This window comes from Schistocerca cancellata, chromosome 4 (genome assembly GCF_023864275.1).
Source record: "Schistocerca cancellata isolate TAMUIC-IGC-003103 chromosome 4, iqSchCanc2.1, whole genome shotgun sequence".
Lineage (NCBI taxonomy): Eukaryota > Metazoa > Arthropoda > Insecta > Orthoptera > Acrididae > Schistocerca > Schistocerca cancellata.
In genome coordinates this window covers 806,453,507-806,477,151 of record NC_064629.1, presented here as the reverse complement: position 1 = coordinate 806,477,151, position 23,645 = coordinate 806,453,507, and the positions used below count along the sequence as shown (strand labels likewise).

Sequence of the window (23,645 nt, the reverse complement as noted above, 5' to 3'; positions counted from 1 at the left end):
GTCAAGAAACCTGGCAATGACTGGGAGAGGGGTGTACTGACCACATGCCCCTCCATACTGCAACTGATGATGCCACTGACAGAGTATAACACAGCAGTCAGACACAATTGGCTCATCTAGGGCCAGAACACAAACACTCTTTCTACTTATTTAATTGAAAAGCAATACAATGAAATTACTTCACATTACAAAAGACTATTAAATTAACTGCTAATTCTTATTATAATATAATCTAGAAGAGTAAATTTAACAGTTTTTGTTAAGACACTCCTCAGAAAAGTAAAATGAGTTTTCCGATGGAAAGTTCCGTATTTCAGTCATAACTCGTCACTTTGTCTACATGGCATTTAATGTACTATGCCAGCTTGTTGGAAACATCTGATCCATACATATGTCTCTTTTTCCCTATAAATGTTAACTTCTTGAAGTCTTTAGAATTTGGTTTTGGTCCTAGAGATATTTTTTTACAAAGCAGGAATATTTGTAATTTTTGTACATGCTTGTTTAATTCCTGTGTGCTAACATGCACAGTTATTATTAAGTCACAATTAAACAGCAATAGAACAAGTAATAGTTCACTAATCCTGAATGAGATGGCTCAGTGAGAGCAATCAAACTTGATGGTTGAAAAATAATACCATAAGATTCATAAGTCCTCACAATGCCATTATCAGCACACCAATTCATAGTTCATATAACAATCCAGAATCCAATGCAGCAGAGAGATAAGTGGAGTGAGGATGCACAATAGCAAGTCACTCAACCACATATTTCATGTTCAGATCTCCAATCATGTTTTGCAGTGGGCCACAGAAGGATGTTGTACCTTTTGAATCATTAAACCATGGGACACCGACAGCTGCCTGCTGGCTGTTAGATAATGTTAGCACACTGATGTGAGTGGTTCTTGGGTGTGGGCAGAGGCAGCCTGACTTGCCACACAGCAATGTGATGTGGGCTGGATTTATGTGGACCATATTGTAGGTTGTCTCCAACGAACAGAATTTAGAATCTGCAAATGTGTACCTCTAATGCAATGTAAGCTATGCACAATATCTAAAACACCCACACATCTTCTGTATCGTCCATCTTCAAAGTATCACGTAAATTGAAATGCTTCTAGTGAAAACTGAGAAACAGGTTAAACTTGTGATAACTGAATTAACATTAGGCAAACACTGAACAATAGTATAGTTGCTAATCTAAATCATAGGGATCAAAGTAGACAAAATGTTTTAGGTCATTACAATCCAGCTGGTTAATGGGATGGTAACCTTTTTTTTTTTATGAACTAATTTGAATCTATTACCATCAGCTGCAGTATTGTAACTGAAGTAACAGATTTTTTTTTTCTTTATAATCTAGCATCTGACCAGCTGAGCTATGACTTCTCCACATCTTTACAGTCCTTATGCGTGAATTTTGTTCCTCCACAGGTGGGTAGTGACCTAAGAGGAAAATGGCTACATTGGTGTTATCATTATCAAGTTTTTGTGATTCGCTCATTGCCCATATTTTAATACTTATTCCATATTTTTATATCTTCTCCATATTTTTCCACATTCTGTGTGTAAATGCACAAGAATATTTGTGCTCTTATTGCTTACCCTACTAGATTTCTTTAGCATCCAATAGTGATTCAGATTCCCCCACCCAGCCAGGAAATCTGCTAATTCTCTGCGAGATCACTTATTCCTCTTCTTCTGAATGGCCACCCAGGAGGAGGCGGGGGGGGGGGGGGGGGGCGGTGGGAATCTGTCAACACACAATGCTTACTGCCAGAGCCAATCCTAATATACATTAAAACACACACATGCATTGCGGATAACACTACTGCTTGCCTGATAGTCTTCTCCTTGCACACAGTTTGTTGTTAGGTGGTCATACATCTCAATTTTTTAAAAAAATGCCAGTCTAGTCTTGCGTTATATCCACATCCATATAGCCACATCCAGAAGGTGATAATCATCTACATGGAGCTGATGCACTGATGCTATATTCCAGGTACTTGATCCATTAGAATATGCATTTTCATGCTGGGCAATTCCGCTTAATACGACGTAGCAATAGGTTTTTTATATATCCTCAAAATGGTTTCCAGCACTACCCTGCTAAATTTTTTGCTGATATGCATATTGCTCCTATGTATCTAGCACCTACATTAACAACTTACGGTTTTTGCAGCAAAGTTTGATTACTCCCTCCATATTAATAAAGATATCCTGTATTTCCGTTGCATATCAATTTTTTCCCTTTTTTGATATTTTATATATTTTTCATATTTTTCCATATTTTCCATATTTTTTCCATATTCTGTGTGTAAATGCACAAGAACATTTGTGCTCTTAATGCTTTCCTTACCAGATTTCTTTAGCATTCAACAGTGATTTGGATTCCACCACCAAGTCAGAAGTAATCTACAAAAGTGTCTTCAAGCTCACTTGTTCTTCTTTATCCAAATGTCAATGCAGAAAAAAAAAAATCTCGCCAGCACACAATGTTAACTGCCAAAGCCAACCCTTACATACATTAAAACACACATGGATTAGAGTGGGCACAGAATGCTAACTTTAGTTATCTTAAATACCGCTTCTTGTTTACTGATTCTTACAAAATATGCTTCCATTGCCAGCTACCAACAATGACATCCCCTTGTACTTTCTCATATTTTGAAAACACTGAATACTATCCAACTTCAGCTGTCTAAGCTTTGTAGAGTGGCTATTGTTCACAAGCAAATTGCATTTCAAAATAATGAGGGGGCATATAAACCTTAGAAGACTAGTTTCAATGGAACATTTTTGCTGGAGGGAACTAGTACCAAAGAGCAACACACTACTAAAAAAGGGGGCTCACAGGTGTATTGTAGATGATCTCTTGGTAGAATTATATACTAGGCACCTGATTCCATTGCCCTGCTGGAATACATGCTATTCTTCATAAGCAAGTTGCATTTGAATATCAGGAAGTGGTGTATATGGTGTAGAAAGCTGTGCTGACTGTATACCATGGAGAATATCCTACTGTATTATGTAAAAACTATCAGTACCAAGAAAAGATTATAAACTATGCTCTGTCTGCCTATAGTTTTAATTCTGTAGCTATAATCTAGGAGGAGATTGTTAACACTGACAATATAGGTCTTATACACAAGTGCTATATTTGTGCTAGTGATATAACACACATCAAAATTCTATATAGAGATATACAAACCTAAATTGCACATTAAGGGTGGCAGATTCAAAAGGCTCAACACACTTCTGTGGTCCACTGCAAAACTTGATTGTGGCCTGAACATCAAAGATGTGGTTGAGTGACAGGCTATTACATGTACCCGCTACATGCGTATTTTGGCAATAGCATCATCAAGGCTTAATAGAATCTATACCACAATGGGAATTGATGCATAAGGTTATATCATCCCTATCAGCATTTCCAACCACCACACTGTAATCACTGAAGTAAAAGCTCTACCTCATCCAAAACTAAATGGTAGTTGGCAGGAGGCATAATGCTGCGTGGCTGTACTGACCTCCAAATCTTTGAACACGACACACTCACTGGTCACTGTCACTGTTCTCCTTTCCCATGTGCATCTTTTCAGAGGTGCATTCAGCCGTGACCTAATTTTATGGGTGACAATGGTCGACCTCATCAAACTGTGCAAATGGAAGAGCTCTTGGAAAGAGAGGATACTCAGTGAATGGACTGGCCTGCATGTTCTCCCAACTTAAATCCCATCGAGCACATGCATGATGCACTGGGGAGACATACTGCAGCACATCCACATGCACTAACAGCCATCCAATATCGTCAAGTGCACTGGTGACAAAATTCAATGTTCTACCTCAAGTACTCCTTACCAACCTTGTTGCCAGTGTGGAAACATGTTGCAGGGCATGGAGTGGAGTCCATATGATCACACACCCTATTAACATTCATTTTCCATCGTTATTAATGTCCAGGGGATCATCACGAAGTGCAGTGACTTCAGTACAATTATTTTATTTGAATGAAAGTGTCATTTCTGTTCGTCTCACTGTATCTTTCTTTAAGTTGACTTCTGTACTATACTGTGCTGTACTGTACTATACCATAGCAGTTCTTTCTATGTATGATCCAACTTTCATCAGGCTATGTTATTTGCCAGTGACACATCATGCAAAAGTTTCTTTCGTCCTTAAGATTTACACACCGGTGTATCTTATGGTTATCACTGTTTCCATTGATTTATTGGCAATAGTATAATTGAACAGTAATTTTTCTTTATGCCGAATTACGCAAAATGTGTGATATGTTATATTTATGATTAGGGTCAACTCCTAGTCTCAAATGTTTGTTGATCCTCTGTAACTTCACTACAGCTTTTTGACACAGCAACTTTTCAATATACAACAGCATCAGCCACAAATAGCCTCATGGAACTATCTATGTCATCCACTAGATCATTTACACAAACTAGTGAACATTGGAAGAATCCATGCACACGTGAGGCAAAACCCTCATTCAACCAATACTTCGATATTGTTCGTCTTGGGGGATCCGTACCAGAGGAGATACAATTAATCCAGCAAAGAGCAGCACATTTCTTTACAGGATCAATTAGTGAGCACAAAAGAATCACAGAGATGCTAAGCCAACTAGAATTTACAGCTCTGAGTGTGTATCTTCCTAGAAGAGTCAACCAATATATTGCTTCTTCCTACATTCGAGGTGGGAGGGAGGAGGCGGAGCAGAAGGGGGGGGGGGGGGGGGGGGGAAGGGAGGGGGAGACACAAAAATATGGAAACAACAAATTACCATACCCAATTTGGTATAGGAAATCAGATGGTACTCAAAACAGTTTCCAGTCATTTCAGAACAGGTAAATACAGGTTTTGCATGGTTTTCAAGGGATTTTTCCTGCAAAATAGTGACAAGTTCATGTAGCAATGGTGGAGATGGATAGCGATCATGCACCCTTCTCTCTAGAGTAGACCTTAAAGTCTCAATAACAATGAGATCTGATGACTGTGGTGGACAGGCAAGATGTGATGATTCAACCTTATGCTCACAAAACCAGTTCCTGGATGATGCAAGCAGTGTCCACAGGGGCCCTGCCACCTTCAAACACAGCATCACCACTGGCGAAGAACACCTGACCATGAGATATACCTGATCAGCCAAAATGCTTACATAATCATTGACAGTCATGCGACCTTGAAATGTAACCATGTGACCTTTGGACTATCATAATATGGCTGCCCGAAACATCACTGAACCACCATCATGTTTCAATTTTCAGACATAAACTCAGCCAGAAGTTGGAAACAGTGTAAAACAAGACTCATCTAACCAAACAATTTTCTTCTATTTCTCCATAGTCTAGTTTTTGTGGCATGTTTTTCTGTTAAAAGCATTTGCATCAGTGATGAGTGGTTTTGGGATTCCAGCTTGCCCTGCAATTGTCCACTTAGGGAGATCCTTCGTATCATTTTGGTGCTGACAGGGTTCGCGTGTGTGATACTTAGCTCTGTAGTGACTTTTGCAGCTGTTGTTCTCTTATTTTTTGTCACAATTCTCTTCAATGGCTGGCTGTCACAACCACTCAACATGCATTTTCACCTGTGTCATGACTTAGCAGATGATGTTTTTCAACTTTCAATGTATGCCATATAACTCATTGAGACGGGGCCTCTTGAAACACCAAGCACTTTGGTTATCTTGGTTATGGAAGCACCCACAATATGAGCACCAACAGTTTTCTCACATTCAGATTCAATTAGCTCCAACTTAATGCACTCACTATTATACAGAACACTGTTCTAACAATGACAACATTTGTAAAATATTGAGGACATTGCACAGGTGCCATTGGTGGTCAGATACAACAGCACAACCTGCAGACTTAACTAGCATCTGCATTTACATTCATGGATGCATTTCTCATGGTGTTTCTATATATTTGTTAATCCTTGTATAATTGGTGAAGAATAATGGCTCTATAACCACACCTTGGCATATTCTCAAAGTTGCTTTTAATCTCTGACCATGTCATCCTGTCATGAATGACATGTTGAGTTCCATCTGCTAGGATGTAGGAAGACCTGAATTCATATTCTAATAGTCTGTAGCTCATCTTTATTTCATTAAGCAATAGCAAGGAACTGTATCGAAAGCCCTTCAGAAGTTAAGGAACACTACAACAGGCTGGTGGTTTGTCTATGTGAAATGTGGCAATGTGCTGTCTTAACACTGTGCACATTCCTCAAGTTGATAATTAAACAAATTAACCAACTAAGCATAATAATTAACAAAAGTTGTTAGTTGCAAAACATGTTAATTGGTGCAGTATTTTATAACACAAACAATGGTGAAAACTGTCTGTGATTGGAGTATACATAGTAGAGATATTCGAGTTATAATTCAGCGAGACTGTCAGAATTTACTCGGAGGTGGCTGGAGCATGACAATACCAGATGGCACATTCAGAGGCAGACATGGCCAGTGTCTCTCAATGTTTCCAGTCACTATGTAAAGCCAGCAGGCTCTGGAAAGGGAATGAGCAAGTGTAGGAATACTGAAAAAGACCCTGAAGTAAAAGTTAAGATGTAATTTACAGGGATGTAATACTCAGGAGAGTGGGGTGACACACCAATGTTAGTGAGATGCAGCTCAACACCAGAACTGATGCACATGTGTTGAGTGATGCACTGGTATGATTGCACAATTAGCTTTGCTGGTACACGTACTATGCTAGTAAGGTTTTCTAAGTCAAGTCACACAGGCAGTGAACTATATGATTGTGTTTCAAATATATTTCTGCTGGCAACAAACTGCTGAGACTTAGACACAAGTAATTAATCAGCAAAACTAATGACATAGGCAATGTATCACTCGTGTGTGTGTGTGTGTGTGTGTGTGTGTGTGTGTGTGTGTGTGTGTGTGTAGATAGACTGCTGAGACTTAGACACATGTAATTAATGAGCAAAACTAATGGCATAGGCAATGTATCACTCCTGTGTGTGTGTGTGTGTGTGTGTGTGTGTGTGTGTGTGTGTGTGTGTGTAGATAGGTAGGTAGGTAGGTAGGTAGGTAGGTTGAGCACTGCATACTGGCCTGCTGTTAACTACTCAAGTGTTGTGATGTAGTGGTTGCTGATGATCATTTGGTCATGATTCACAAGTTATAGGTTTTGTTGACATGGAGAGTATGTAATTAATTATTTCAGGTTTTGAAAGTATCTTGGCAAGGTGTGATAAGTCGCACATGGCAAAGAGTATGGACTACAAATCCCCAACATAGATTAGCTGTGTTGTTGCAGCATTGGTCACATGTAGCTGGGCACTGGACAGATTGACCCTGGGTGGAGTGACCATCAGGGGTCCTTGCAGCTGAGCAGTGGTCAGTACATAATGACAGTAAGACAGGCAGCACAGCGGGTGGCTACACACAGATGGTTGCAACGAAAGCTACGCAAACTCAAATAAATCAGGGTAATGAAGCAACAAAGTCTCATGCATTCTCAGAAATGACAAGACTGAAAACGGAAGTAAAATGTGACATTGATAAACAGTTTACAAAATATATGTTGCAATTAGAACAGCAGGTGAAGACACAACTGAAAAAGATATTTGTCAAGGTAGTTTCTGATATTGTTGAGATGTGCAACAATTGTGATGAATGCCACAAAGAATCAGTATCACAAATTTCAAAAAGTTTGAAAGGGAATGAGACTGGTTATCACACATTCATGGCAGCAATACAATTACACAAACACAGTATGAACCTAAAATTAATGACGAGTTAACTAGCTTATGTAATAATGTAAGTTTGGAGCAGAATAATAATTTTAAGGGGCATAGTACAGACATGACTCAGGGCCTGGCTACAAAGCAAACAAGGATTGAATTGTTTAAAGAGAACAGGTTGTACATAATCAGACAGCGGTTGCACAACTGGTTAAAAATGAACAAGCAATCTTGAAGTTGTCAAGAAGGAGGGTGCAAGCCTCATCTGGTACTTCAGCAGACACAGCATTCATTTGCTGTAGGAAATCCAGTTACTTTGATCCACATGGAAATGTGCACCCAAAATTGAATTCCTGGGTGTGTTAACTATATTCTGGTCTGAGCAAGAACAAATTTCCAATGTTATAGGACATTTATGAGGGCACGCAGTTCAATGGGCTAATGAGATGTACAGTATTTTTACTGATCTATCAGGGTTTAAGGACATATTATTAAAAGAGAACTTGTCTGAATAAATTCAAAGGGAGTTGTTAGTGGATTTCCAGAGTGGTAGCAAATATCAAGCAGATCGTGGGATCATGAGGGAATTTCTGTGGAAGTGAATTAAATACCTTAACTCAGGTGTGGCTATCAAATTATCCACCATGGGCATAGAACAAATATTCTTTGGGAATTAGTAGCTGTGCCTACGGATAATTACAGGCATTATGTGAGGTTCCTGGAATGAGTGGAACACTTGCATGATACAGAAGGCAGCCAGCAAAACGTGCCACCATAGCTAGAAGAGGGGAGGCCAATACGGCTTATGCATGGCAGTAAGCACTCATGTAATGTGCAGCTGGGCTGTAAGGATGCAGTACTGGCAGGTAATTCAGCACCAAAACACTGGCCTACAACCCTATAAACTGACACCTACTGCAACAGTGTCCAACAGTGGATTGTCAGTTAGGGTTTATTATTCCATATTCACTCAGATTCAGTTGATGCAGTTTTCTTGTGTTCAGCACCAAGACAATTTTTAGATTTATAATAAAAATTAATCTCAACATGAGAGGATATTGGAAATGTTACATACAGACCTCTGGACTTATGGATGGGCAGAGCAAGCTGTGTTTCACAATACCTCTGTTTGTGGAATTCATGAGTTTGCCTATAAAGGAAATATTTTAGATCTAGAGACAGCTAGGGAAATGAGTTATGAGAGGTCATTCAAAGCAGTGAGATTGTGCACTGTTTAAGACCCTGGACTCGCAGGGCGAGCTTCAAATCTCCATCCAGACATCCTGATTTATGTTTTTTATGATTATTACTTTATGTTCCTAGATTTGCTTTCAGAAATAAATAATATGAATAATAATTTAGCAAGTTATAATAAAACTAAATTCCAAATACAATTTTTACCAGTTTGTAGCTACAAAGACAGCTTTGACAATGCATAATGAAAGGTCCTGGCTGGTACTTGTTGTATTCAAGTTTTGTTACTAGGAGAGAGTCTTCAGTTTGTAGCAGTCCACGGTCACATTCTTTCCCATGCAGGTATCCCCATTTAGCAAGCTATATTTTACATCTTAAAACCCACACCCTTTGTCTATTATGGGTCTTATAACAAGAAATAATAAATGAGGCAGAAAATTATAATTTTTTAGGTGTGTATATTGATTAAAACTTAAAGTGGAAAAACATATAGTAGATCTGCTATAACGTTTAGATTTGTCATAAAAATTATTATCAAACATATTTTCATTAACTGGTGTCTTGTGGATGCAAATTGCCTTGCCACAGTGGTAACACCGGTTCCTGTCAGGTCACCGAAGTTAAGTGCTGTTGGGCTTGACTAGCATGTGGATGGGTGACTGTCCAGGTCTGCCAGGTACTGTTGGTTTCATTCAACCCTCATATTATGCACCCATCTCCAATGCTTGCAGATTTGAGAGCAGCTGGTGACTGAATGAATAATCCCAAACAAGAAAAAGCAGCTGCGAATGCCTTTCTAACTCAGCATTAAATAGCACACATTTGTGAAGGCCTTTTTAACTCAGCAGCAGCTGGAGTGGGTTGATGCACTGGGGGTGAGACTGGCACCCACAGACGAGCCAGCACCCTACTATTAAAATCATGTTTTATAATTTTCATAGCATTTTATCAGAAACTCAGACAAATTAAAGCTACAAACACCAAGGGTGTAATTATACATTGTATTCTCTGGATTTGTGTCACATCCTGCAGTTTTTGAGCAATAATAAAACTGCAATGAATCTACCTTGCTGTATTTTCTAGTCACAAGAATTTTTAATTCTGTGCTAATAAACTTTCAATTCAAATTACACTTTAAATAATTTTGCCATGAACATTTTCATATGCATTCCATCATAAAAAACTGTGTGGCATTTTCAACATTTACAATCATAGGTCTTGGGTGTTTTAGTAGCAGCACATTATTTATCATAATCAGCAACTGTGCAAAGTCAAACTACTTATGTTTTGGATTTAGATTATGCTATAAACCAATTGGAATTGCATTACAACATATTTGTCATGCAGCTCTCTCTCTCTCTCTCTCTCTCTCTCTCCCCACATCCTGCTCCATATTAAGTTTTGGTTGAAAAACTGAAACAGTATAATATGCTAAGTGGGCAAAGCAGTGATAAGTGACACAACAAACAGGTATTCTGAACTCAAATAGTATTCAACACCACAAGGTGATGGTGTATGTGGCACAATCTGATTTCAAGAAATCAAAAATTGTGTGTATTATTTATCAACATCTGGCCCCCAGTGGGTAGCAACAACTGGATTTTAAAACTGTATTTTACACTGCTCAGGTTTTAGTGACACACACACACACACACACACACACACACAAAGTGATGTTACATGAAAATACACAATGTAAGTAGCATAAGAGAAAGCCATATGACACACAGATAGGAACAACATACGTGACAAGTTGTCTGCATGACCTCAAAAAGTTGGCAATTATAGGCTGAATTACTTTGATGAATGGTTAATACCTATCAAGTCATGTGACAAAATTATAGCTTCTGTTCAGTGAAGCACTGAAATATAATCCATACAATATTAGTGGTTGTGGTTATAGTCAAGTCCATTAAATGTCCATACACAATGCTGGAAATTAAATGAGCACATAAGATTCAAGGAGGGAACAAGATGCAAGAACTGACACGATTCTATTGCCTGCAACATTTATGAGCATATACAAGAGGTTACATGTTTTCCATTCTTGTATATGAACAACATTACATCATCTCCAAACAGTGTACTATCATAACATTATTTAAAGCATAACATAAAACTGCTTCGATTCTCCTATATAAGCACACACTGCAGGTAATATAACTGGTCCAGGGCAACAACAGTTCACAGGTGGCAAAAAACAGCTTTTGTTGATAACCGAACAGTGGGTCACATGTCACCAGTGCTTCATGGCATGCTCACATGCCAAGCAGTCTTTAATTTCACATTACGGTCAACCAAAAAGTTTTTCCAGTAGTTATTTTTATAAAGTCAGTCAATGTATTTGTAAACCATATTGCAAATAACTGGATGATTTGTTCTGCAGCTTAGGGGTGGTAATGCAAAGGCTTCTGGCAAACACATTTGAGTTGGTTAAGCAAAATATGGTGCACTTGGAGTTTGTGTCCCCTACTTCTCGAATATGCAAATCCTGACTTGTATGAGGAAGCACAAGTTCATTTATGTCAAGTTACCAAATTGTGATATGCTTGAAGATTGCATCAGTGTGCATGCACAGACATCAGCACTAACTAAAGTGGAAAGACAGATATTAAAAGCAGTGCTGCTACTCACAGCAAGTTATTGGTGTCCTCTGTTTGTGTGTCATTGGGAGACTTTGTGTGCATATCAGTGATACTACTACCAATAAAACAATTTCTTCCCACTTTTCTCTCAGTTTTTACCAACAGGCTGCAGGAGCTGAAGCGGCCACTTAAGGTAAATGTCCCACTTTCTCAACAACCACTCTCGTAGACCAACTTATATATACATAGTGAACACATAGGAAATTTCCAAAAATGATTACAAACAAAAGAACTGTCATACATGTTGATCCAAAGAATGCTGATTATTGCTTCGAGTGGTCAATTATAGCTGGTTCGTATCCAGAAAATGACAACGTGAGCCACATCTCTAAATATCTTCCTTATTCAGATGCATTAAACATTATGAAGATTTCATTTCCTACTGAACTGAAGTATATGTAAATATTAGGAAAACTATGACACTGGAGCTGTCATGTGTACAGTATACAGAGCTCTGAGCACAAGCAGATGATTATGAAAGGAGGGGAGGGGGGAGGGGGGGGGGCACAAGAACTTGAAGTAGTATCACAGAATCATTATAGAATTATTTATTCAAATTATTCTATTCACGCAGTAACCACTTTAGAAAATGGCAAACATGTTATAGCCTATAATACTCAATGTACATTTTTCTCATATTATCATGTATTTTGGATTTTTGTTGGTGTCCTACAGCTGTGGTTTCCTGATTCCATTCCATTGTTGTTTGAAGTTCCAACTGTGACACTTCTACATCTACCTTTATGATGAGACTTTCCCTACAGAATCATAATTTGTGTTGTCCTCATTACAATGGGCATCTTTTGATAAATGTACATCTTCTGCAGTGACAGTATATTTGTGGCACTCATGTTGACAATAGACTGGTTCAACAACATTCACCTTACTAGTAATGTAGTGTCATTGGGATTTGTGAGAGTGATGAAATAATCAGTTGCTATAAAGTTAGTTTACTGGTAAATAAAGTTAATAACTGCTACAACAAGCAAGCAACTATCGTTCAAAACTATGTAAAGCTTATATTGTTAGGGAACTACAATAACTGTAAAGTGAAATTCATATTTGTATGCAACCAAAATAAATTGTTTCTTTCCTATGAATTAGTAATTAATGCAATAATGTGAGAGGTATTCAGAATGTGTGATTTAGAACCAAAGTAATTTTCACATTTGGATGAACTAGTGCTTTTTTCTGTTACTTCACACTGAAATCATTATGCTGGCAAATTCCTGCTTCACTGACAGGTAGTTTAACGTTAATGCAAAGTATGAATAATTTATTCTGCAGTGCAATAAAATCTCCTGACAAATTAAAAGTGAATGCCAAATAAACTCAAATCCCAGATCCTTGTTTTTTGTAGGAAATGGTCTTACTGTATACTATAAAACTCTTACTTTTTCTTCAAAGGGTTCTGGTCCAGTAAAAACAGGAAGACCAATCTGTAAGTTCTCATTTACGACAGGAACAGTAGAGACAGAGCACAAGCTGAAATTGTGCAAGGATAGCACAGGAAATTGACCAAGTACTGTCCATGTCATCCTGGCGTTCACCGTAAGTTACCGAACCATGATGACATTAAATGAAGATGGCCAGATGTGGTTTGAGTACCATTCCTTATGAACGCAAGTCCATTGTCTTAACCATTGCACCACCTCTGGTACAGTAATGCACGCAAAGTTTCGACAGAGGGAAGAAGGTACTGCCACAGTGAAGCTTACAGACCAATCAAGAGTCCCGTGTGGACAGTTCAGTTACTAAGAGGGTCCAAGTTCATGTCTTGGCCAGACACCCATTTTATTTTTGTCTGTCAGAAAGTTTGCAGTCACAATACCCTTTGAAAAACCTACTGCAAGCTTACTACTCAAAACCCTTTCATACTTCAGTGTTGTCATTTCATTTTTAAGATTTCTATTAAGCATAAAGAACCCATATATATCACTTGTTCATTCAACATGATAATTATATTTTAACATGAATATAATACATATTTTAACACCTCAGCTATGGAGGGCCTGTTTGACAAGTAATACTGCATGATGTATATTATACAATTTATTGTACTATGTTTTACTGTCAATAAGAAGAAACATGTCTGACAACTATTAAGTCCTCATTAAATTAACTGACACAGTTCTTGGATTGACATCTTAAGTGTCATTAAGGAACAGGAGTTGAATGATGAAAAAAACAGAAAAGAAAAATCTATAAAAATAGTTCTGAGTTAGTGGTTTCTTAACAGTCAACACAGAGAAAGAGAACCCTGTAAATATATTGGATACACCCAAAACCTAGCTCACTCTTTTGTCATATATGTATCACTCCCGCACAAGCCTCAAAGAAATATTAGATTAATGACAATGTGCATTGTCACTTAAGAAGTCATTCCTTCCACCCTCCATACATAAATAGAACAAGGAGAACCTTAAAACATGGTACAATGGGAAGTACCCTCTGCCATACAATTCATACTGGTTTGCAAAGTATAGATTTATGAAAAGGACAGGAAATGATTTTGTGTGTAAGTAAAACACAGTGTTGAGACAGTAATGGAAGGAATGATGCAGGAAGGAGCAAAGTCTGAACATAACTGAAGCATCTTTCAAGATGGCAGAAAACATATAGACAGCCTTGCTGGTTGCATGACAGAACTGCTTCAGGTAAGTTTGCGTCTGGATTTATGCCCACTAATGAGAAATGAGGAAGTACTGTCTGTAGCATGGAGCAGATATACTGTAGTTGAGCTCCAACTGCATTCCACAGCTCTCAGTCCATACGGAAAGGGAATCCATAGCCGGGGGCAAGGGAGTCCACTCTAGCACTTGGGGGCACGGGGGTCCACCTAGCACTTAGGGAAAGTATAAAATATAGTGTAGTCGGGTGTTTTTCTTTCAAGAAAATGATTTAAGAGTTTGTAGGCTTAGAGAAAGGTTTTGGCAATGTTGACTGGAATACTCTCTTTGAAACTCTGAGAGTAGCAGGGTTAAAATGCAGGTAGCGAAAGGTTATTTGCAGCTTTTACTGTTATAAGAATCGAGGTGCATGAAAGGGAGCCAGTGGTTGAGAAGGGAGTAAGACAGGTTTGTAGCCTACCCCCAATGTTATTCAATCCATACATTAAAAAAGCAGTATAGGAAACCAAAGACAAATTTGGAGCAGAAATTAAAGTTCACAGAGAAGAAATAAGAACTTTGAGGTTTGCCGGTGACATTGTAATTCTGTCACAGATAGCAAAAAGACAGTCTGAATGGAATGGACAGTCAATGTCTTGAAAGGAAGATATAAGATGAACATATACAAAAGCAAAAAGATGATAATGGAATGTAGTTGAATTAAATCATGTGATGCCGAGGGAATCAGATTAGGAAATCAGACACTTAAAGCAGTAGATGAGTTTTGCTATTTGGGCAGCAAAACAACTGTTTTTCTTTTCTTTTTTAAGATGAAGATAAATTTGTTAATGTCGAGTATAGATTTAAGGGTCAGGAAGTGAAACATGGACAATAAACAGTTTAGACAAAAAGAGAAGAGAAGCTGTTGAAATGTGGTGCTAATGATTTTTATGGATAGATCACATAATTAATGAGGAGGTACTGAACAGATTGGGAAGAAAAGAAATTTGTGGCACAACCTGACTAGAAGAAGAAAAAGGATCAGTTGGTAGGAGACATTCTGAGACATCAAAAAGGGAAATGGGGGTGGGGGGGGGGGGGTGGGGGGAGTAAAATTCACAGAGGGAGACCAAGAGATGAATACAATAAGTAGATTCAGAAGGATGCAGGTTGCAGTAGTTGCTTGAAGATGAAGAGACTTATACAGGATAGAGTAGCATGGACAGCTGCATCAAACCAGTCTTCAGACTGAAGACCACAACAACATGAAACACATAAATAAACACTATCAGTGTTTATTATTATTTAATAGTGAAACTCTGTTCAGTAGCTTCATCGGTTAGTTTGTATTTATGCTTATTCAATTACTTATGATTCTACACTATTACAGTCTTAATGTAACAAAGGCAGATAACATGCATCATTTAGTGTGTTGCCACATTTCTTGTACATTAATAGTCAAATTAGAGAGAAATAGTATCGGCTGTCCTGCTGCATTGTTTTACTTAGGGACCTACCTTAATTATAACACACAAAGTGTTCTGCATTAGGACTCTTCACTCATCATTGATTCATGCAATGATTCTTCTGGTCAGATATTCTGCTGGTATTGCAGTATTTCTGCCACTCAGTGGTCATGTACACAAACAGCAGTGAATCATGTACAAAGATAGGAAAAAAATATTCTGAACAGCTACATTATATACCTTAGAACCACCTTCAGCAAACCACAACAGGTATCATTCAGTTTCATTTAATTCGCAATAACTGTCCTAATTCTGGGGCACAAGCTAGAGTACCAGACCCTTAACTGTTTCACAGTACATACTGTAATGACTCTTTAAAATGCAAACAAGTAGAGTGACAGGGTCAGTGAAAGCGTTATTTCAGTCTCATCTGTGAAGTGCAAGGCATCTACACCTATATTCTGCAAATCACCATGAGATGTATGGCAGAGGGTACGTCCCATTGTACCAGTTATTGGGGTTCCTTCCCATTCCATTCACATATGGAGCACAAGAAGAATGATTGTTTGAATGTGTCTGTGATTGCAGTAATTATTCTGATCTTATCCCCACGATCCCTATGTGATCGATACGTAGGTGGTAGTAGTATATTCCTAGTAATCATTTAACGCTGATTCTTGAAACTTTGTTAATAGACTTTCTCAGGATGTATCTTCAAGAGTCTTCTAGTTCAGTACCTTCAGGATCTAGGTGGATCTTTCCCATGGATCAAAAAAACCTGTGACCATTCATGCTGCCCTTCTCTGGATACATCCACTATCCCCTGTTAGTCCTATTTGGTAGAGGTCTTCCACATTTCAGTAATATTCGGGAACTGATGACACGAGTAATTTTTAAGCAGTCTTCTTTGTAGGCTGATTGCACTTCTTCAGTATTCTACCAATAAACTGATGTCTACTAGTTGCTTTACTCACAACTGAGTCTATGTGATCATTCATTTCACATCCCTACAAAGTGTTACACCTACGTATTTGTACAAGCTGGCAGATTCCAGCAGTGACTCATTGATATTATAGTCACAGGATACTACATTTTTTCATTTTATGAAGTGCAAAATTTTACATTTCTGAACGTTTAGACCAAGTAGCCAATCTCTGCACCACGTAGAAATCTTATCAAGATCTGACTGAATATTTATGCAGCTTCTTTCTGATAGTGCTTCATTAAAGATAACTGCTTCATCCACAAAAAGCCTGATTAAAATATTAATATTGTCTGTAAGGTCATTAATATACAGTACGAACAGCAAGGGTCCCAACACACTTCCCTGGGGCACACCCAACGTTACTTCTACATATAACGATGACCCTCCATCCAAGATAACATGCTGTGTCCTCCCTACCAAAAGGTCCTCAATCCAGTCACAAATTTCACTTGATATCCCAAATGATCGCACTTTTGACAGTAAGCGTATGGGTGGTATTGAGTCAAATGCTTTTTGGAAATCAGTAAGTACTGCATCTACCTGACCGCCTTGAACCAAATCTTTCAGTATTTCATGTGAGAAAAGTGTGAGTTGGGTTTCACATGATGAAGGATAGGCGTTGAGGAGATACTATGCAATGCAGTGAAATATATGTAATAGTGTCAAGTTAGATGTAACAAACTTTAGAAAAACATGAATATCTATTACAACATCAGTCTAAAAAAAGTAGCTGTCAACTTCCCTCAGTAGCACAATAGACAACTATACTCATTAGGGTAATTACACAGCAAATTGTTCTCACACACAGGTATTTAAATGGCAGGAACCATTCTTGGAACTGTTTGTATTAAGTATGGAAACAGTTACTACTCCCATGAATATAAATTATGCAATGAAATTCAACCACCATTCCTGTACTATGACTCTAAAAAATAAAATTACATTAAAAAAGGGTGGATTTTACAATTTCTAAAGTGTGTCTATTATACATTAAAATAATTCTACCTTATTAGTAATGGACACATCTGTTAAAAGTTCAGAGTGTGTTTTTTGACAGCCTGACATAAAATATTAATATTTCTCAGGATTTACTAAGCCCCTCATGTCAAAGGGGTATGGGGAAATTTGCATGTAAATGAAGACGGGGATCTGCCTTTCCTCTGTTTACTATGTTGAAGATTTACATTGTAGCCATCAACTAATAGCCTGAAGCCATTCAAATTTATATTTTAATTCTCCATCCTGCACACAAAACAGACTAATCAAGTGCAAAATAGATAAATGGAAACAACAGCTGCTAGTAATAGAAGGTGTGAAATTTTGATGAACCCTGTTAACAAGTCATTCCTTATTGCCTGATACTCATTGTGTCAACATAATATCACACAATGGACTCAGGAAATGACTCAACAATAAGGAAAAGACTCAAACCAGGCTATACTGACATATAAAATGTAACGTACACCACTTTGTAACTCCTCAACAAATCACAGTTTGGATTTCAAAAGAACTGTTCTACTGAGGATGCATTACATGTTACTCACCAAATTTTATAAGAATTAAATAATACAATAGTGTCAGCTGGTAGTTTCTGTGACATTTCTAAGGCATCTGACTGTGTGAATCATTATATTCTCCTAGATAAATTGTAGTTTTATGGGACTGATGGTATAGCCAACCGGTGGATAAAGTCATATCTAACCAAATGAATGCAAAAAGTTGTACTTAGTAATTCAGTGTAGTCTGGGGACATTACTCTCATTGGAGGGAAGCCTCATATGGGGTTCCCAAGGCTTGTGGGGGAGATAAATCAGTAAGTTGACATGTTTTCATTCAGTAATGTCATATGTAATAATATTCTGGAGTAACTCATCTTGAAAGCAAGTCTTTATTGCTCAAAAACATGCTGAGAGTCTACTGTCATCGTGCGGACATCTATTTAAAGAGTTGGGCATTCTGACTACTGCTTCACAGTGTATTTATCCCCTATGAAGTTGGTTGTAAATAACCCACTGGAGTTCAACAGGAACAGTGATGTACATTATTACAATAGCAGAAGAAAAAATGACATTTATTACTCCACATGAAGGTCGTCTTTAGCACAAAAAGGGGTGTGCAATGCTGCATCATTAAAATTTTTGATAACTTATCCAGGGATACAAAATATCTGACAGACAGGAAAGTAAAATTTGAAAACAAACTAGAAAAGTTTCTGCTTGACAACTTCTGTTCTGTAGAAGAATTTCTATTACCGCAATATGTAGAAGTTGATGGGTAGGAATTACTAATTCACATCTGTAGATTTTAAAAATATATAGATGTTAAGCATGTAACCATATATAAAAATTAAGCAGTGATGTCTGCGTAAAATGAGGTGTTCCACATCAGTATAATTTATCATGCAAATAAGCCATGGAACATGAACGTAACTGACTAATTAAATTTTGTGAGACTGACATTACAGTGAGAAATGGTTCACGTGAATAACTTAATCTGAAAGTGCACTGGTGAACTTTTATGAAAACAGTTCAATATTTCACCTGCTTTAAGCTCTTTTTTTTTCTTCTACTTCTTCCTTCTATCCCTTTCATTATCCATCACAAAATTATAACTCCCACCCCACCCTTTTATTTGAAGAGGTTAAATTAAGGAAGATTTTTGAAGACAATATCTCATACAAAAATGAAACTACCAAAATAATATTGCATAAACTTAATATATTCACAAAATTTTACAGTTCACATGTTTAAAAACAGTACAGATAAACAATATCAAAAATAAAATCACCAGACACATAGTGAAATAAGATCTTTTTCTTTATAATGCCACGTCATATGTCATCTTTAATAATTACTTAGTGTTAAAGTTCAGCCTTACTACACATAACATCAAGCATAAATATGCCAATGAATAAGTACAATTCTCCAATGCCAGAAATCTGACCATAAATGCATTTGATCTGCAGTTCTGAATGGGTAATATTCTTGGAATCATGAAAAGATAAATAATAACGATGAAACCACAATGACAGAGAACTAACACTCTTACAGATTGGAATTTGAAGCAATTAGAAAAAAATATATAACTATGTGGGAACAATTGACTCATTCTAGTTCCACCATCTTTCTTGATGGCTATCACTACTGAACTTAATGTCAAGTGTTTTTCTACACTCTCCATCAATGATGTATTGGTTCCACATCTCTATGCACTAGCATACAATTATAGACTACAGTATCCAAACATATTAATCAGAGATAGTAGCTTTGATTTGCTGCAATATTGTGGAGTGATTATGGCAGCGGGGGTGTTAATTGCAGAGCTTGTTGTACACAGTGAACCAACTATTAAATCTCAACTGGAGTATGTCTGACAAAAAATGAAGACTAAAACTGTATTGTATAGTTGAAACTTATGTTTAAGATAAACCAGATCAACACAGCCAGTTACAATGTAGCTTCTATCTGACCAGTTATCAATTATGCCAAAATTATGAAAAAAAATATATGTATACGTATATAGACACACACCCATATATGATCACTAGAGAAAATAGATTTCAATGAGATATGTAATGCCTTAAAAATAGTTTTAAAAATATAAATAAAGGTCAGTTAGGTATGAGCAGGCATTACACAAGAAATGAAAAATGGTACTCAGTACATACACATTCTCACACAGCAACACAGTTTCCAAATAAATTAAGTGTTTCATACATAGCTGTCAGCAGTTACTATTTGACAGTGATAATACAGTACTTGGCAAATAGTTTGTGGATTACAAAACATTTGATGCAACTAGACAACCAAGATTTTGCAAATGTTACACAGGTTGTCTATTTTCTCTAACTTAAGCAGTTATTCCAATCATTGCACATTTTCTCTTGCAGAGGCAAATAGAAAATACAAGTTTCAAATATCTCAATAAGTGTATAAAAATATATAATTCCTGATGAAACATCTCATTTCCTACTAAAATATAACCTTAAAACTCAAATTTGATGAGTAAAAAGACTAGTGTCCTTTGGGACATTCATTTCACTCTAGTACTGGAGGGCACTAAAAGTTTGTTTTTCACAATTGCAGGGCATGTCCCACTACTTTGCTTATGAGAAGGCAACAGCAATATGAAATCTGTCAAAAAGAAATTCTAAAAACAAACTGCATGCTCTCATATTTTCACTATAACGGAACCCACAGTCTCCACGTAATGTATCTTTCTTTACGATGATGACAAGATCTAGTGAAAAATTAATATCAAACCCCAAAGTATATTTCTCAAACAAACAGAGAAACTAAACACACTCCTATCTAAAAAGTCACAGACTCTGTAAATCTATCAATTCTATTCCCGGTTTGAATTTATTTACTTAGTTGTACAAAAGTAATAAAATTTTATATAAAAATTTAATAGAGTTACTTGCACTGGATCAAAATTGATGAACACATTTGTTTTATTTTGTTACAACATCAGTGACCCACAAAATATATTTGGAGTGTTGCAGTTATGTTTTCCATAAAATTTGAAGCTCTTCCCCACTGATTAACATACGCCCCTATATTTCACAACATGAAAATTATGGTTAAGTCATACTGGCAGGGATATATATTCTCTATAGACAACACAATCAAATGCTGCTCTAGCCAACAAACTAAAGTATCACAATACATTCTTACTATTAAAGCTTTGCAACCTTCAAATATGTTCCTCAAACTCAAATATGATCATATTAATCATTATGGACAAACCATAAACTTTGTCAACCTTATGGCTAAGTCTGTCAGTCATTGCAGTGCAGGAGTTGACCCACCAAGATAACATGCCAGTTCAGATACGCTACTGGTAATCAATTTAGCCTTTATGGTGGGTCGCTTCAGTCTTGAATGTGCTGCGAATCGATGGCAACCTCCAAATGAGTAGTAGTAGTCTCCACCCATGCTTCCCTTCACCCAGAGAACATCTATTGGTGGTACTTCATGGCATCTTTTTGGATCCTGAAAAAAAATAAGTTCTTGAATTGCACAGAATATACTCTCACACATGTTTAAAAAGTACTACTGTTACTCCCAACTTGCCTCCAGAGTTGCCATAATACTAGATACTTTTGCTTCATCAACTTCTAATGGAAAAGGTCGTATGAGCACACACATTGGAACATCGTACACTTCCTTTATTGAGCGAGTGTGGATTGTATCATTATTCAATTCGTGTGTTTTATCCATATCTGCTGCTTCACCTAAGAATAAAAGTTACTTGTTACTACAAAAATAAACTTTTTCCTCTAAATTATTCTATCAGGTGAACCAGAACAGCGTGTTACATCATAACAAATACCAAGTACTACCTGTTGCTACACTGCGACGACCTGTTTTCAAAACAAACTCTTTTAAAAACCGATACCGTAGCGACATTTAAAGATTTACCACCGTTAGCTTAAACACTTCACAGTCGGTTGTGGAATAACTTCGGAATTATAGTATAACTGCACGATATTCACACTAACAGAACTGAGTGGCTTTTCCTCTGAGTCAACAATACGCCTTACGTCTTCCTGAACGATTGATGCTGTCATGTGCACATTACACAACTTCCTGCGCGAAATTCTCGAACCAAGGGTAAAGTTTTTTCGCGTACCAAATGAAATATATCAATAAATGTGTAGTTTCTTCTCAGAAAATGAAATAATAAAAAATATGGAGCTAAACAATGTATCTTAGAAAATTGTTGTAATCGTCGTACAATTTAATATTCAGTATTTTAGAATGAAAATAAAAAATAATAGTTTTTCTACAACGAGGGCGACAAGAAAAATAGTACATTTAAATTCTGGCGATAATTTTGTATTACCGAGATAACGTTACTCTTTTCCTAAGACATTGAAAGCGAAGTCGCTGCTTAGCGGTTGCGACTGTGTAGTTATAGTCTGTGTATGACGTTTGAGCATGGCGCCAAAATTTGCAAATGATATTCGCACACGCTTAATGTTCCGCACGATATTTATTTTGAATGCAAAACGTAAATACACTTAGGCTAGGCGTAAGACTTGTACGCCAGAGGTCTAAGGTAAACTTCAATAATTCTGTTTTTTCTTCGTCGTGCGCGCCAATATAAGATAAACATAAAACTTCTGAAACCGGAATTCAAAACCACAAAACGGTCAAATGACTTTACGATACGGAAACATTCTTCAACAATGTTGTACTGATGTTAATGGAAACACTTATTTAATTAAGGATACACAATGAACACTTTATACCAACCGTCGAACCAATCTGAAAAGCTATTGCAGTCTTCTTTGAACGGATCATAACGCATTTTGCTAAGTGGTTCTTCAAACATCCAAGGCCTTTTACGTGAAGTCATTTCTGCTGCAACAGTCATACACGAGCGCACTTTATAAGTACGGATAACTGCGAGCCTACGCGCTCGGCTCAGCACACTTTCTACTGCAGCGTCTAACTACAACTGGTACAGCAGTCTCGGTGGTGGTTTCTCGCAGGCAGCCGAGCATCAACGGAAACGCACGAGTCTTAACGGCGTCCCCAGAGCTGTGCTACGCGTTTCGCACTTCCCGTATCAGCATTGATTAGTTCACAGCTACAAAGAAGACCATACACAATGCCTCTTCCTGATTTTAAAGAGATTGTAATTAAAACTTAAATCGATGAAAAGATTATGTTAGATTTTTAATGCGAATAAATATTGCTACATCGACAGAAAACTTGAAACTTTAATTTACAGTCCGTTACGTGGATTTCTCTCTGTCGTAAGAATGAAACTTAATTACCAGCCAAACAAGACTTAGTAAACCTGAGAAGCAACGGACAATTTTTGAAAATAAGGTCTACCTCTACATCATACTCCACAAGCCACCTAACGGCGTGTGGCGAAGGATACTTCTGGCACCACTAATTGATCGCTCTTCCTTTTCCACTTGCGAATGGTGCGTGGGAAGAGTGATTGTCTGTAACCCTGAGTATTAGTTCTGATTTCTCGAATTTTCTTGTCGTGATCAT

At 37.3% G+C, this 23,645-nt stretch overlaps 1 protein-coding gene across 2 annotated transcripts; it reads right to left on the bottom strand.

Annotated features, from left to right (window-relative positions):
* Positions 1-19,326: 19,326 nt before the first annotated feature.
* Positions 19,327-23,105, bottom strand: LOC126184755 (sulfiredoxin-1). 2 transcript variants are annotated; one of them, XM_049927292.1, is made up of 3 exons: positions 22,890-23,105; positions 21,705-21,865; positions 19,327-21,623 (listed from the first exon to the last, which is right to left on the bottom strand). In XM_049927292.1, exons 1-3 carry the CDS (start codon positions 23,008-23,010, stop codon positions 21,414-21,416), a joined length of 492 nt encoding a protein of 163 aa, XP_049783249.1. In that variant the 5' UTR covers positions 23,011-23,105; the 3' UTR covers positions 19,327-21,413. The 2 variants fall into 2 exon arrangements, with proteins under 2 accessions (XP_049783249.1, XP_049783250.1); XM_049927293.1 differs by lacking the exon at positions 22,890-23,105 and adding an exon at positions 21,974-22,290.
* Positions 23,106-23,645: the final 540 nt, after the last annotated feature.

Excerpts from the sequence above, each read along its gene's own strand:
- LOC126184755 (XM_049927292.1), bottom strand. The coding sequence starts at position 23,010 with ATGACTGTTGCAGCAGAAATGACTTCACGTAAAAGGCCTTGGATGTTT. Across the intron at positions 21,866-22,889 it reads CTTTTCAGATTGGTTCGACG|GTGAAGCAGCAGATATGGAT; the intron begins GTTGGTATAAAG and ends TTTTATTCTTAG. Across the intron at positions 21,624-21,704 it reads GTATTATGGCAACTCTGGAG|GATCCAAAAAGATGCCATGA; the intron begins GCAAGTTGGGAG and ends ATTTTTTTTCAG.